At 46.1% G+C, this 12,774-nt stretch overlaps 1 protein-coding gene and 1 long non-coding RNA gene across 7 annotated transcripts in view; one reads left to right on the top strand and one right to left on the bottom strand.

Annotated features, from left to right (window-relative positions):
- Positions 1 to 12,774, bottom strand: part of LOC128749693 (helicase ARIP4-like) — an 87,268-nt gene that overhangs the window by 5,414 nt on the left and 69,080 nt on the right. For 4 of the 6 annotated variants that reach the window (XM_053849551.1, XM_053849549.1, XM_053849553.1 and 1 more), the window contains 14 exons: positions 5,086 to 5,329; positions 4,206 to 4,339; positions 3,983 to 4,126; positions 2,843 to 3,054; positions 2,540 to 2,722; positions 2,328 to 2,461; positions 1,671 to 1,864; positions 1,393 to 1,596; positions 1,179 to 1,317; positions 931 to 1,108; positions 630 to 848; positions 441 to 559; positions 240 to 364; positions 59 to 158 (listed from right to left, as the gene is read on the bottom strand). In XM_053849551.1, the coding sequence (XP_053705526.1) occupies positions 59 to 158; positions 240 to 364; positions 441 to 559; positions 630 to 848; positions 931 to 1,108; positions 1,179 to 1,317; positions 1,393 to 1,596; positions 1,671 to 1,864; positions 2,328 to 2,461; positions 2,540 to 2,722; positions 2,843 to 3,054; positions 3,983 to 4,126; positions 4,206 to 4,339; positions 5,086 to 5,329 (2,329 nt within the window). Of the gene's footprint in view, positions 1 to 58; positions 159 to 239; positions 365 to 440; positions 560 to 629; positions 849 to 930; positions 1,109 to 1,178; positions 1,318 to 1,392; positions 1,597 to 1,670; positions 1,865 to 2,327; positions 2,462 to 2,539; positions 2,723 to 2,842; positions 3,055 to 3,982; positions 4,127 to 4,205; positions 4,340 to 5,085; positions 5,330 to 10,346; positions 10,615 to 11,884; positions 12,032 to 12,774 lie in introns of those variants that run through there. The other 2 variants (XM_053849555.1, XM_053849554.1) reach the window with 2 other exon arrangements.
- On the top strand, positions 4,811 to 8,835 carry LOC128749708 (uncharacterized). Its single transcript, XR_008412978.1, has 3 exons — positions 4,811 to 4,986; positions 5,142 to 5,409; positions 5,510 to 8,835. It is a non-coding gene; the product is annotated as an uncharacterized LOC128749708 (long non-coding RNA).

Below are 12,774 nucleotides of genomic sequence, written 5' to 3'. Positions count from 1 at the left end.
TATGCTGCTGTCAATATGCACTCAGGATGATGACTGACAGCTCATGTGAGTGTGTTACCTAGTGGACAAGAGGAAGACCCATGCTGACGTGTTGGAAGGGTCATTGAAGTTATTGATAAGCTTCTCACGTTCTGAAGCCGTTGTGCTTCCATCCAGTCCTGGGGAGGGGAAATACAAGTTCAGATTCATTTCTCCTATCGATTCCAAGACATTGCTGAATGAAACATATCAACACTTACTGTAGTAGTTGAGATTTCTGATCCAGTGGTGACTTGTCTTGTCTCTGCTGGACGTATTAGGTGAAGGAGGAACTGGTCTGTTGGCCAGGAAGTCCTCAATCACGGTCAGTGTTGACAAACTCTGACTGCAGGAAGAGGAGGAAACAACGTTCAGAACATTCATGGATTAAAGCAGAGCCGACTCCTAGACAAGACTTTCACCTGAACACCAGGATCTTGTCTCCCTTTCTGACGCTCTCGTCGATGAGGTGGAAGAGCAGGACCATCTTGGCGGAGTTCTCCAGCACCCCGGGTTTGTAGTCACTCATGATCTCTCTGGCCTGTGAGACATTGGTTTAGCTGCAGTGTCAGCTTCAATCTCAGTCCATAATCCAGGAGAGGAGGACTCACCCATTCATTGGTGATGACTTGGTTGGCTTTTTCCTGCAGCTGGCTGAGACTCAGGCCACCCACGGGGGTCGGGGTCTCTGAGGGCTTTGAGGTTTGAGTGGGCCCTGTTGGACATTGTGCTGGTGCTGTAGACGTGATGTCATCCAGGTCCAAGTCCTGGTCAGTGGCCATGTTTTCCTTTTGTAAGGCCTCGTACAGTACGTCTGGATGGTTCCACACCTTAAAACCAACAAGATTTGCTGCGGTCACTTCAGAACTGGCATATACTCGTATTTCAAAGACTCCTCCTCCTCCTCCTCACCTTGCAGCAGATGCAGAAGGCCTTGAGTGGATTTAGGCTGAGCCATCCTGTGTTTCCTGCCTCTGTGAAGCGGTTCATGAACTCTTTATAGAGCGCCCTCTGCAGAGGAGACAGGCGCACCAGGATCACATGCTCCTCCTTGGGGGGCAGATGGTCCTTCAGGACATCGTGACCCCGCCTGCAGACAAAAGAGCACACTTCAGAAAACTGACTTGCCGTAAAAGTTCCCACCCAAAAATATCACTCACCTCTGAACAAAGCCTTCCAGAAGACTGTGCAGGACGTGACTCCGGTACCTCATCAGCTGAATGTCTGGAGCGGTGCTGTCCACGCACTGACCGTTCAGAATGGGACGCTCGAACATGTTGCTGAACTCCTGCCTCGTACCTGAAGTACAAGAACCGCTCTGTTAGGATGCTACATTTGAATGTTGACTCTCAAAAGAGGAAGGCGAGGCAGCACCTAAGAAGTTGGGCCGGACAAAGTCCACCATGCACCAGTATTCAATGAGGTTGTTCTGGAGCGGGTAGCCTGTGAGGACGACGCGGCGTCTGGTTCTGATGCTCTTCAGGGCTTTGGACGTGCTGGCGTGACAGTTCTTAATACGATGGCCCTCATCACAAATCACAATGTCGGGGCCCGGTCGGGACAGAGCTCTCTCGATTCCTGTGGGCGGGTCAAGACATAGTTTAACTTTGATGTTCAACAAGACAAATCCAGATGGTCGTCTCCTGACTCACCGATGAGCAGCTCCTTCTGTCTGTCCTCCTCATCTAGGTCGACAACAACTGGACCTGCTTTCTTGTTCTTCTTCTTCCTCCCCCCGGCAAATTTCTTCTTCAGAGAGAGGAGGCGATACATCTCGTAGCCCATCAGAAGGACACCTCCGGTCTGGGCCCAGTCCTGGACCACCTTAGCTCTTGTGGCTGTGGTTCTGGTGAAAAAGATTCAGGGGTTTTATTTACACGGACTCTTTGCATCCACAACAAATGTATCACTTTCATCTGCCCCAGAGAGGAACCAACTTTACACTACATTTTACGTCTTATATGTCAATCATCAGTATCTCCACCCGTGAATTTTGATGTGTGTCTGACGTCGGACAGAGAGATGACGGGATTACTAGGTTACTGGGTCACATTCTTGCTCCCCAGCTTCCTGGAAACACGCGCTCATGTAACGGCATTCCTTCCCTGCTTTGCTCCTAAATCCCACTCAACGGAAAATCTTAAATCTTTCCAACAGAAACAGCTGTGGAGGAGCATGACGGTAGCAGCAGATGCAGAGAGCACATGATAAAGAGCAGTGGGAATCTTCCTGATAAGGAGGTAGTAAAATGAGTAAATAGAGGGATGAACACAGTGTGGCAACGCTCAGGTCGGGATCACGAATCTTACTTGTGTTCATCATTGAGGATGTGCACTTTAAAGGTGCGAGGTTTCACCAGTTCAGGTGAGGCATTCGGTGGCAACATCTCAGGAGGTGGCGTCCATGTGTTGAACTCAGCGAGCCAGTTTTGTAATGTGTTGACCTGTGGAGACATTTCACATTGACGTTCACACAAACGACTTGCTTCAGTCTCATCATCACAGATATGGCTGATGCTCACCGGCACGATGGCCAGAACTGTGTGAGCCTGCGTGTGCCTGAAGAGCACGTCGATGAAGGAGATGACCTGCAGGGTTTTTCCGAGGCCCATGCTGTGAGCCAGGATGCAGCCCAGGCCGCTGCTCTTCTCAAAGCGCTCCAGAGACTCCACCAGGTTGTCGTAAAGGAAACGGATCCCGCTAATCTGAGGAGCAGAAACAGCACGGAAATCAGGTCTGCTGTGTGCTGAGCCTCCATCTAGCCACCTTTGGAGGCACCTGAAGGAGGCTTTGCACCCACTAGAGTGGACTTGTGCGTGTCTTACCTGGTGGGGCTTGACTGCCCGTGCGAGCTGAGGCAACAGGAACATGTCAACGTCAGTGTCCGGGTGGTTGACGTTGACCAGCACCCGGCCCTGCTGGTCCCGCAGGTTGATGGCGTCAGTGGTGTGGGTACCTCGGGGCTCGCTCTCACCTTGCACATTTTTGAACTGGCAGTTGACTGGAATGGTGGCGTCATCTTCGCCAGACCTCAAATCTACCACACAGGAAGAGGGAAACGGGTAAGACTTTTGTCAGACGGAAACTTGAGAACCATAAATTCTGTTTTGGATGACCGTGTGTCAAGGCTATCAAGTGTTGAAAGTTACACAAGCTGGCAGCCTGCCAGGGCACAAGAGGAAGAAGAGACGTGTGTGTGTGAGTGTGTGTGTGTACCCTGGTGTGAGAGACCTTATATAACGGCAGTGAATGGCTGGTTATACAAGGAGGATTAGAGCGACGGGGGGAGACGGGTTACGCAACCCTAACCAGAAATGTCACTGTGCCACTGTGGTGTGCGGGTTTGCCTTCCTTGTGTTTTCTGGCTCACAACCAGAATTGGCCCACTTTATAGCAACTATCTGCGGCACTTTCTCGCCCCGCCCTCCACCCCGCCACACTGCTCTGCGTCCCTTATCTTGCTCATTCATGCTAGCAGTCGTGTGTTTAACCAGCGTGAATATTTTGTTTTTTAAACAGTGGAGCAGAAGTGCATCTGCAAGGGTGATGAGAGAACACCATGTACCCCTTAGAGGTTTTAGAGCATTGATTCCTGAAAAACCCCAACAGTGAAGTGGTTTTAAGTGTCGTACATCCCATAATTAGAAGCGGAAAAAGTTACTTCAATCACTCAGAAGGGTCCTGCTGGTTTACACAACCGTTCGCTATCAATAATGCATTGTATTTAAAAATGGATCACAACCAGAGGCAACGTAAAACAGCAGTTGTTTGAACAGATATTTACGGTCAGTTCTTCGAACAAAACATATTGTTCAATTGAATCATGGCCTTAAACAGGTGCCACCCCAATTGAATCACCATCCGCTAACATTAACAGAAAGACAACAAATGTGGCCGTCTTGTTCCAGTACAGTATTATTTTACTTTTGTCGACACCACCCGACAGGAGACCAGACGAGTCTCACCTGTTTTACGAGTGTGTTCCTTTGCAGGGAAAGCAGAGACACAGCGTTCATTCTGGCCGATATCAGCGCTGCTCGAGTCCACGCAGATCACTTCGCGCCTGATGGAGCCCAAGTCCTGCTGTGATGCATGTTTGGTCACTTCACCTGCGGGCAGAGTGACTCATTACTGGCAAGCCATTTATCCAAATGAACCCATATCATATGGAGGTTAGCAAACTCTTACCAGTCTGATATTCAGGCAGCAATGGTACAGGGAAATCTGATTTTCTCTGCTGCTCCAGGCGTCGCCTTCTCTCCAGCTCCTCCTGCTGGGCAGCTTTGGTCCCTGCCTCCAACTGATGCTCCCTGAATAATTTCCTACGACAGGCAGAGGAAAGTTTGAAATATATTACATAGGTTATTGCAACCATGGTGTTGACAGAAAAGAAAGAAACAATGAAACATCAAACTGTAAAAGTCACAGACGAATGTAACCAAAATTATGGTGGGTAAATCGCGAAAAAGCAGCGACTCCGCTAGGGTGCACACTGACCTGGTGGAACAAACTACACTGAGTTCTAAAGGGGAGTTCGCGATAATAACGCTCATCGCGAAGCTTATCACAGAGAAGATGGATGGATGGTTTAGAAAAACTCATTTGATCCCAAAATGATTAAGTGGAATCAAAGATGGGAACAGTGATACGCCATGTTGAAAGTTAACAACAGGTCAGTGCCAAGCTGAAAAAGTCACAAAAGAAACAAAGGACAATGACAAAATAAGGGCAGACATCAAAGTAAGTGAAATGGAAAACTAAACATTAAAGGTTCGGTGTGAAAGCAATGCGTCCACAAGCAGAACCACGGTGACACAAGTTGAAGAAATCAAGAAAGCAGTGGCAGAGACGGAGCAGAGAGTCGCCCACTTGGAGGCCATCACAAAACCCTACAACATGATGATCTACTCAGTGCCAGAAGGCATGGAAGCTGATGAACTCGGACTCTTCGCAGAGAATCAAAGAGAAGGTCGGATACAAAGAAGAATTTCAGACGATGGGGAACAAGACTGGTTACTGTTTGATCCGGGACTGAAATAGAAAACTACTCCTAGTTAAATGTGTTTACCTGATGTTGCGTCTCAGGTGTGCAGGTTTGGAGCTCCTTTTCTTTGTTCCTGGCAGGTCGTGGGAAGGCGAAGGGCTTCGGCTGTCCGCTCTGGAGCGAGGCCCGGGTGCCGGCTGGGGAGTAGGAGTGTTGGCGGCCATTTCCCCGGATGGTGAGGTAGATGGGGGCGGCGTGCACTGCCATACAGCGGGGTCGCCTCCCTGTGCTTCATTTTCAGAGCTGAAGGGGGCGCTGTGCGATTGATCTGTGAGCACAAGAGAGGAAGAGGGGTCAAGCGAAGGAACACCAATGATACAAGCAAGTCTTCCACAATGATGGATCCCAGTACGTCACTAAACAACACTGCATTTTCATTTCAAGATAGTTGGCTCCCACTTTTTCTACTCTATCCACATCTCATTTTCCACTCATGTTTTCTCCTCAGCTCCTTCACCCACACCTCGTCTGTCTTCTCCTCCTCCTCCTCCTGTTTCCCTCTCTCAGCTGCTCAGCCAGAGACACACTGAACCAGATTTGAAGCTTATGTAAGAGCTGGATCATAAATATGTACCGCTTATGAAACACACAAAAAAAAAAAACAGGACACACACACACTCTGGCGCACACAAATAAATTTACACTCAACGCCCAAAACAGATTCTGAAGGAGACCATCCTGCCAGGTTTCTCTCCTGTTTGACTGGACATGTGAGATCACACCACCTACACACATGGTTTCAGCCATGATGTGATGACTTTGGACCACCTGCTGTCACTCACTGTATCACACCGCTTCACTAACACATTAAGAAACTCTACTCCTTCACTTGTTTATGCTTGTACTTCAGTCGAGATGTCGAAAGAGCCACAAGCAACACACACTCATATCAAACCCTCTGCTCCCTTTCAACACAGCCTCACACAAGAAAAAGCACGACCTACACAAACACTGCAAAAGGCTCAAACATAAAGAAAAAGTGAGGGAGAAGTGAGGTCAATTTATGAAAAAAAAAGCATATGGCCGTCGGTGGGAGAAGCAGCTCAAGAAAGAAAACCCTGAGTGCGAGAAGAATAAATGATCAGGTCAACACGTCGACACATTATGTCCATGAAAAAAAAAGATTCAGTCGTCAGATCGCTTTCAATGACATCAGTAATCACATCGCTATAATCGAGCGGTTCGGCGAGTGCCGTGACCCAGAAAATGGGCCGGCGTGTGCAGCATGCGTGAGCTGTCGGACGCGTTCATTATCTAACTCCAACAGTTTCTTCTGAATTATCAATGTAGAAAAAAAAGCCACATCATGGCAGTTACACAACACAACATCAAAAATTTTTGACCACATGACACACAGTCAAGCAGGGAAAAGCTCAAACTTGAAGCACACATATTTTGTCGAAGTGTCACTATAAAAATAGTTGCTGGAAGACGTTAGCAAACAAGTTACATAAGAAGAGTTACATTTGGTCAAAGCCTCTCACACTCAAAACATTCAAATTAAAAAACAGAGTGGAAATGTTTAAGCCAAATATGGGAGTGCCCATAGTTTGGAGGTCTATTAATATAAAGTGCTTTAGTGTTACATTCTTTTACTGGAGAAAATAAAATCAGGGGTTCCCCATCAGACAGCAAAACTTCAGCACTTGAGACAGCATGAGTTTTCACGCCTTAAAACTAAAATTGAATCTACAAAATGGTTTACTCCCACTTTCAGAAAATATAAACACAAAACTGAAATGATATTTCCTTGTTCTAAATCTCTCCATGATGCCGTCCTGAAAAGAGAATAAAACAGCCCAAAACAGACAGCCTGTGTCATGACCTCTTGTCCCTGGGCTTCATAAGCAGCTTACAAATGACGCAGCCATTTACTACAAAGTGGTGGAGAATCCCTGCCATTACACACATACACCCCGCCGGACAGACACAAGCTTCCCTTTATATAACTATGCGAGGGATTTATAGTCAGTAGGGCAACGCTGACATCAGTCCCGATGGAGACGGCGAATCTCTTTGTCAATCGGTACCTTTACCCAGAATTACAAAATGTCCACTTTCAAATGTGACTTGTGCAACTTTGGAAAAACTTCATGGGTTACAGATGTGTCTTCGTGTTGGGATGAAGAAGAGTAAAATAAGTACGAAACTGCCTTGCTTTGAGTCGTATGCGGAGTGGACCACATGTATACATGCTGTACATTCACACATGATTTCATCATAGCTACTGACCACTGTTCTATATGGAGGACTTGATAAAAACTCATGGATGACCTCAGATTTGACTGAGCTTTCTGCTGTTGAGTTTTCCATCATCTGTTCCCACATGGCCCTCTGGCTCAGCACCATCTTAGCAACACCTTTCCCACCTCCCTGTGGACCAGGTACATGTTCCAGCTCGCTTATTAGGCCGCCTGACCCAAGTTGTTACATAAATGTCTCCTGCTGTAGTACAGTTACAAAACCGGGAACAGCTCCACCCAGAGTGGACAGGCTTTCATCACTCAGATGTCATCTTCAGGCGCAATTATGCCCAATTAAGTCATCATCTGGCGGCTTTGTGACAGTGAGGTTTGCCTTATGTTTTGTCAGAGTAAGGCGAATATGCTGAAATACATTAAGTACCATCTCATTCACGACATCAATTATGGCCGCCTAATTGAAGAGACAACCTGAATGATGAATGGAGGGAGTGACGTGGTGCGAGTACAACTTCTCCTCATGTGGTTGAAAAGCCCAAGAAGGTGCTTGATCCACACGCAGTCGGACAGAAAGTTGCTCTTTATCAGACGGGCCACCGGCACTGAGTTCGGTCAGACGAGTGGGGACGCTTATGTAAGTGCTGCCTTTGGCTGTTACACAACCAGCATGTTCATAAGAAGCTCACATCCTGACCACACACACAAAAAAAAACGACACACATAAAGATGCGCTGCATCACAGTCACCCCAAAAGAATTCACAAGCCAAGAAAAAGCAGCAAAATATAGGCACAACACTGGAATGTTTTTACAGCCGTGTGTGTCATCTCACGGCTGCAGAAATTGATTGGTCTAACAAAAAATAATTTTCCAAGAAACCGTACCGGAAAAGCATATCTGACACACTAATTCCACACTGAATTAGATTAGGACAGAAGGGACACTGACAGAACTGTCATGTAGTTTCGGAGAGGTCACATGAGCTTATGCATGAATATGAAAGGGGTCGCCAGTAGTGCAGTCGTGAGAAATATAATGAAACCCACCCTGAGGCTGAGATGACAAGTCATGAAGAGCTGGACAGATAAGATAAGGGAGTTTAAGAGAGAGTGGTAGGACGGACAGTAGGCCAGTGTGTTAGGGACAATAAAGCACGAGTGAAGAAGATCAGATAATTACCAGCAAGTTCCATGATAAAAGACAGATACAAGACAAAGTATGCGTGGCTTCAGTAAACTAGGGTGAAGATGACTGCTCCTGAGGGCTGCAGACAGAGAAACCGCCCCAGAAGAAGACCACACAGAGAGGAGGTCTCAACAGCTGTGTTAAACGTGTTCTCACTGGATCTTCTATGAGCCATTAAAAGCTTGTAAAAGTTTTTACTTCAAAGTATTTATGACATTTAATTTGTAAGTGTTTATGACATTGAACACACACATATATAACATAGACATTCTTCAGTGTTTATGACATTTAATATACTGTGCTTGTAAACTGAAAATATTGCTGATCTAAGTCTGCTTTTCCTTGCAAATTTAATAAATCACATGATGTTTACACTTAATTCAAACTGTACTTCTAAAAAGATGCTGGGCATCTTTTGCGATTACAATTGCTATGAAAACTGATTTCAATTTCTGGCAAGAAGAAACTCAGAAAGGGAAGGCAAGAGAAAACAATGTGGTGAGAAGAGCCGATCTGACAGGAGGAAGAGGAGGGATGATGAAACCCGGCGTTTAGCTAAGACAACACTGAAAGCTCAGTAGCCTGCTCAGCAAAGCTTATATCCCCGACCGCATGCTGTTATGAAAGCATCAGCCTCCACGTGCTGCAAGTGGCTTTGAACAAGAACAGGTTGTTCCCTCGCAGTCTGCTGACACCAATTACCAGCGCAGACGGAAATCTGATAATATTCAACTGTACTCAACTCTCGCTCCGACAGAGTGTAGATCTGTGTGGTTTTCTGAAGGACATTTATGACCGATTCTGCCCACAGTCGGATGTGCACTGGCAGACTTTGAAACCACAGGAAGGACATGGTGTTCCATTCAGCCTTTACCCCTCAGCGAGCACAACCTTAGCATTCTCAGGTGTGGTGGGAGCTATTGCCTCGGATAAAATCCATTTTCAACAGGAAAGCAGGCCATCTTTCTGTGGGTCTGCCAACAGTAGCTCAAAATAACTGTTCTTCTTCAACTGCTTATTAGTGCTTTTCTAGAAAACATGTTTGTAATGTGTAAAAAGAAGCTAATCTGTTGGAATTGAAAACACAAGAATGCCTGAAATCCTCCCTCTATAGAGGTTATGAGAGCCTTAGCCGACTCAGCATCATAATATGAGGCTGAAAACATTGGTTGTCCAGACCACAAAGTTTGAAAAGCCATCTGATGTGAGTCAAATGTCTCCCACTCATCCAGACTGCAGCAGCGCTCCCTGCCTCCGCCTCGCACGTTTACCCTGGTAACCCAGTGCGCTGATGAACCATATGTTTTCCAGCCTCCACACGCTCACACATCCAGCGTGGCTCGATCCTGCTGCGTCCACCAATCACAGGCCAGTTCTGATTCAAGGGCTGTGTCAGCAGCCAATCAGAGAGCAGCTGAGGGATGACAACAAGCCTGAGCCAGGCTGCTACACGTGGAACCGGCAAGCCGACGGAGGATTTTCAGGTTGAAATTTGACCGCAGATGATTTTCCAACATAAAAAAAACAGATCACACCGAACACACAGGAGAGCTAGTGAGCAAAGGGGGAGACTTCAAGGAAGAAAGTGAAGTGAAGAGGAGCCGCTGCATGTTTAATGTGTATGGATCAGTGTTACACAACCAGGTTAAGTAACTCTACCGCTGCAGAACATCAGTCATAGCATTCCGGACAACAACAGCACTTTAACCACAAGTCATTTCACACTCATAACGAACGCTTGAGTTGACTCTTTCACCGGATCGATAATCGAGTCACAACATAGCATCGATCTAGAACTCATCACTGCTGCCTCTGTCTGTTCCTCCCTGCCAGCACAAATGGGCGGTCTATAAAAGAAGTGTCAGCAAGTTTGACTGAACAGCAGAAAATAAGCACTGACCTGCGTATGACTCGGACTCGTCCAGGAGCAGCATGTTTCTCGACTAAAGACAAGACCTCGTCCTGGCCCTGTCCTCTTTTCCGACGCTCACTCAGTATTCTGGCTCGCCTCCACTGGTTGTTTATATTTCTCGGTAAAGGTCTTCGGAGCTTGGAACTACTGACTGACTGGTCTGATCGCTGTGCTGAGTCCCAATAACATGATGAAGCAGAGGAGGAGAGGAAGAAGGCTGGCTGCTGAAAACTTACATAACCCTGCATGCTGAAGCAGGGCCCCGCCCAGGGGGGACTGCTCCGACCCACCTTTAGAGACGACAATCATTCTCCAGACATAAATACATTCCGTAACACAGCCCGCAATATAGAGCAGCACACAGCCAACAACACAAAGATCCGCAAGAACTTGACCCACTCCTTCAACCTTCCCCTCACAGCCACCTGAATGCATTTCTAATAAAGGTCCATGGCTGCCTTGAATAGCCAGCAGTCAAATAGGTGTCAGTGGGACGGAGAGTTTACACATGTAACTGGAACCCTGAGCCGGAATCAAGGCCACACAAACCCCCCACAAGTTTAACACTCACATGACCCACAGCCCTTAAACAAATATAGCGTATAAGCACTTGACTATCGGACACGGTTAGCAAGAAATCCAAGTAAATACTATTATAATAGTTATTATTACTGCGACAAATTTAATGTGACGTAATAATGAGTTTTAAAGTTTAAATTAAATTAAATTTAAAAAGCTAATTTTACACAGTTTGGGAAGAAAAAAAGTGCGTCAGACGAACAATCACTGTTTTACTTTATAGCAATATCAAACTGGGATAAAAATGTCTTCCCTCAAATTATTAGATATTATTATATATGTTTGGCTGATGCAGAATGATTTGATGCTATGACCTCTCTCACCAATCTGGTCAACAGCCCGCTGGCTCACCAATGAAAACCACGAACATTTCCCTTGACATTTATTTGTATTCAAGACAGTTAATCTGCGGCCAGCTTGGTTCAGAGAAAATATAACTACATGCCTGTTGCTGAACTTGAATCTCATTCAGTTGTTAAACTCTCCCCAATAACATGGAGTGAGTGCGAACGTTCCGCCTGTAGTTGAGTGGAAGTTGCTTTGCCATGGTCAATCCAGAACAATTGTATAACTATAACTAGTTATATTTAAGAATGCTGCCAGAATACTTCCCACTGTTATGACCCAACTATGCAAATTGTCCTTGAAATTGATATGACCACCAATGACAACATATTTACCTGTCGAAGGAGAAGATAGGCAGTATGCAATAAACATAAACAAGTTAGCAGAACTGAACATGGCATCACAATACGACTCAAAAAAATGTACTGCTTCAAAAATAAAATGAGACAAAAGGAAACAGCAGCGAGATGCTTCAAAGATAAGGTTGAAATCTAGAAACTTCTCTCAGTCAATGAGTCGGCAGCTGCTCACGCCACAGATAAAGGCAGATCACACAAGCAGTTTGAAAAGGAAGGGACGAGCAGCAGAAGCTCTGTGCTCACCCATGTCATGAGTTTCAGCTCCCCGTCAAAAATAAACATCCATCTCAGCTTTGAAAACATCCAACTCCCGTCCCACCTGCAGTCTCCACACTGAACTATATCCAACTCTGAGTGTGTGAGTCAGACAGGCCGCTTCAACTGCTCTCCAGTGGGGACAGAAGGCCATCGGGACAATTACAAAACAATGCGGCACTGAAAGCGGCCGTGGCCTCTTGTACGTCGGAAACCCCCCCTCGCGCTCTTCCTTGAAGCCGTCCTCCACTACATGCCCCCCTTTTCTCCTCCCACTGGCCCACTGACACAGGAGCATGATGTCACCAAGCCACGCCCACTCCGGAGAGGCTGACTTAGGTAACAGGGCTATTGGGTTCAAATGAAGGGAACGCTTATGAGGAAAATTATGAGTGGAAATAAAAGCGTCAATGTCAAATGTAGATGCAGAAGATTGAATGATTTCTGCTCTCTTTACAAGGTTCATGGTGAGCTGGAGGATTCCAGTCATAATTGTCAAGAGCACGACCCCGACTTAAGATCACAGACAAAATGACAGCTTCATTGTACATGAATTATGAGGTAATACATTAACTGTATCTACTTATGAAGATCATTTTGATTTCTTTCTCTCTCTAAATAAGCTTTCAGCAAAGTCGCAAAATAAAAACTTCAGAATCGTCCAACATGCTGACATCTTGTAACTTAAATTCATGACCTTTTGGTGGTGGTCTCTTCTATCCTATTCCTGAAACTGAAATGTCGACACAATGCTATCATCAAGTTGGCTGTCAATAGGGAAATTCAGTGAGAACTGGATGAGCAAGTTCAGGCTGTGCCAAACAGAGATCGGCAAACAGAGATGTCAAGCCAAGAAAGGCTGGAAAATGACAGGTTGT

Source organism: Synchiropus splendidus, chromosome 18, assembly GCF_027744825.2.
Source record: "Synchiropus splendidus isolate RoL2022-P1 chromosome 18, RoL_Sspl_1.0, whole genome shotgun sequence".
Taxonomy (NCBI): domain Eukaryota; kingdom Metazoa; phylum Chordata; class Actinopteri; order Syngnathiformes; family Callionymidae; genus Synchiropus; species Synchiropus splendidus.
This window is presented reverse-complemented; position numbering and strand designations above follow the sequence as displayed.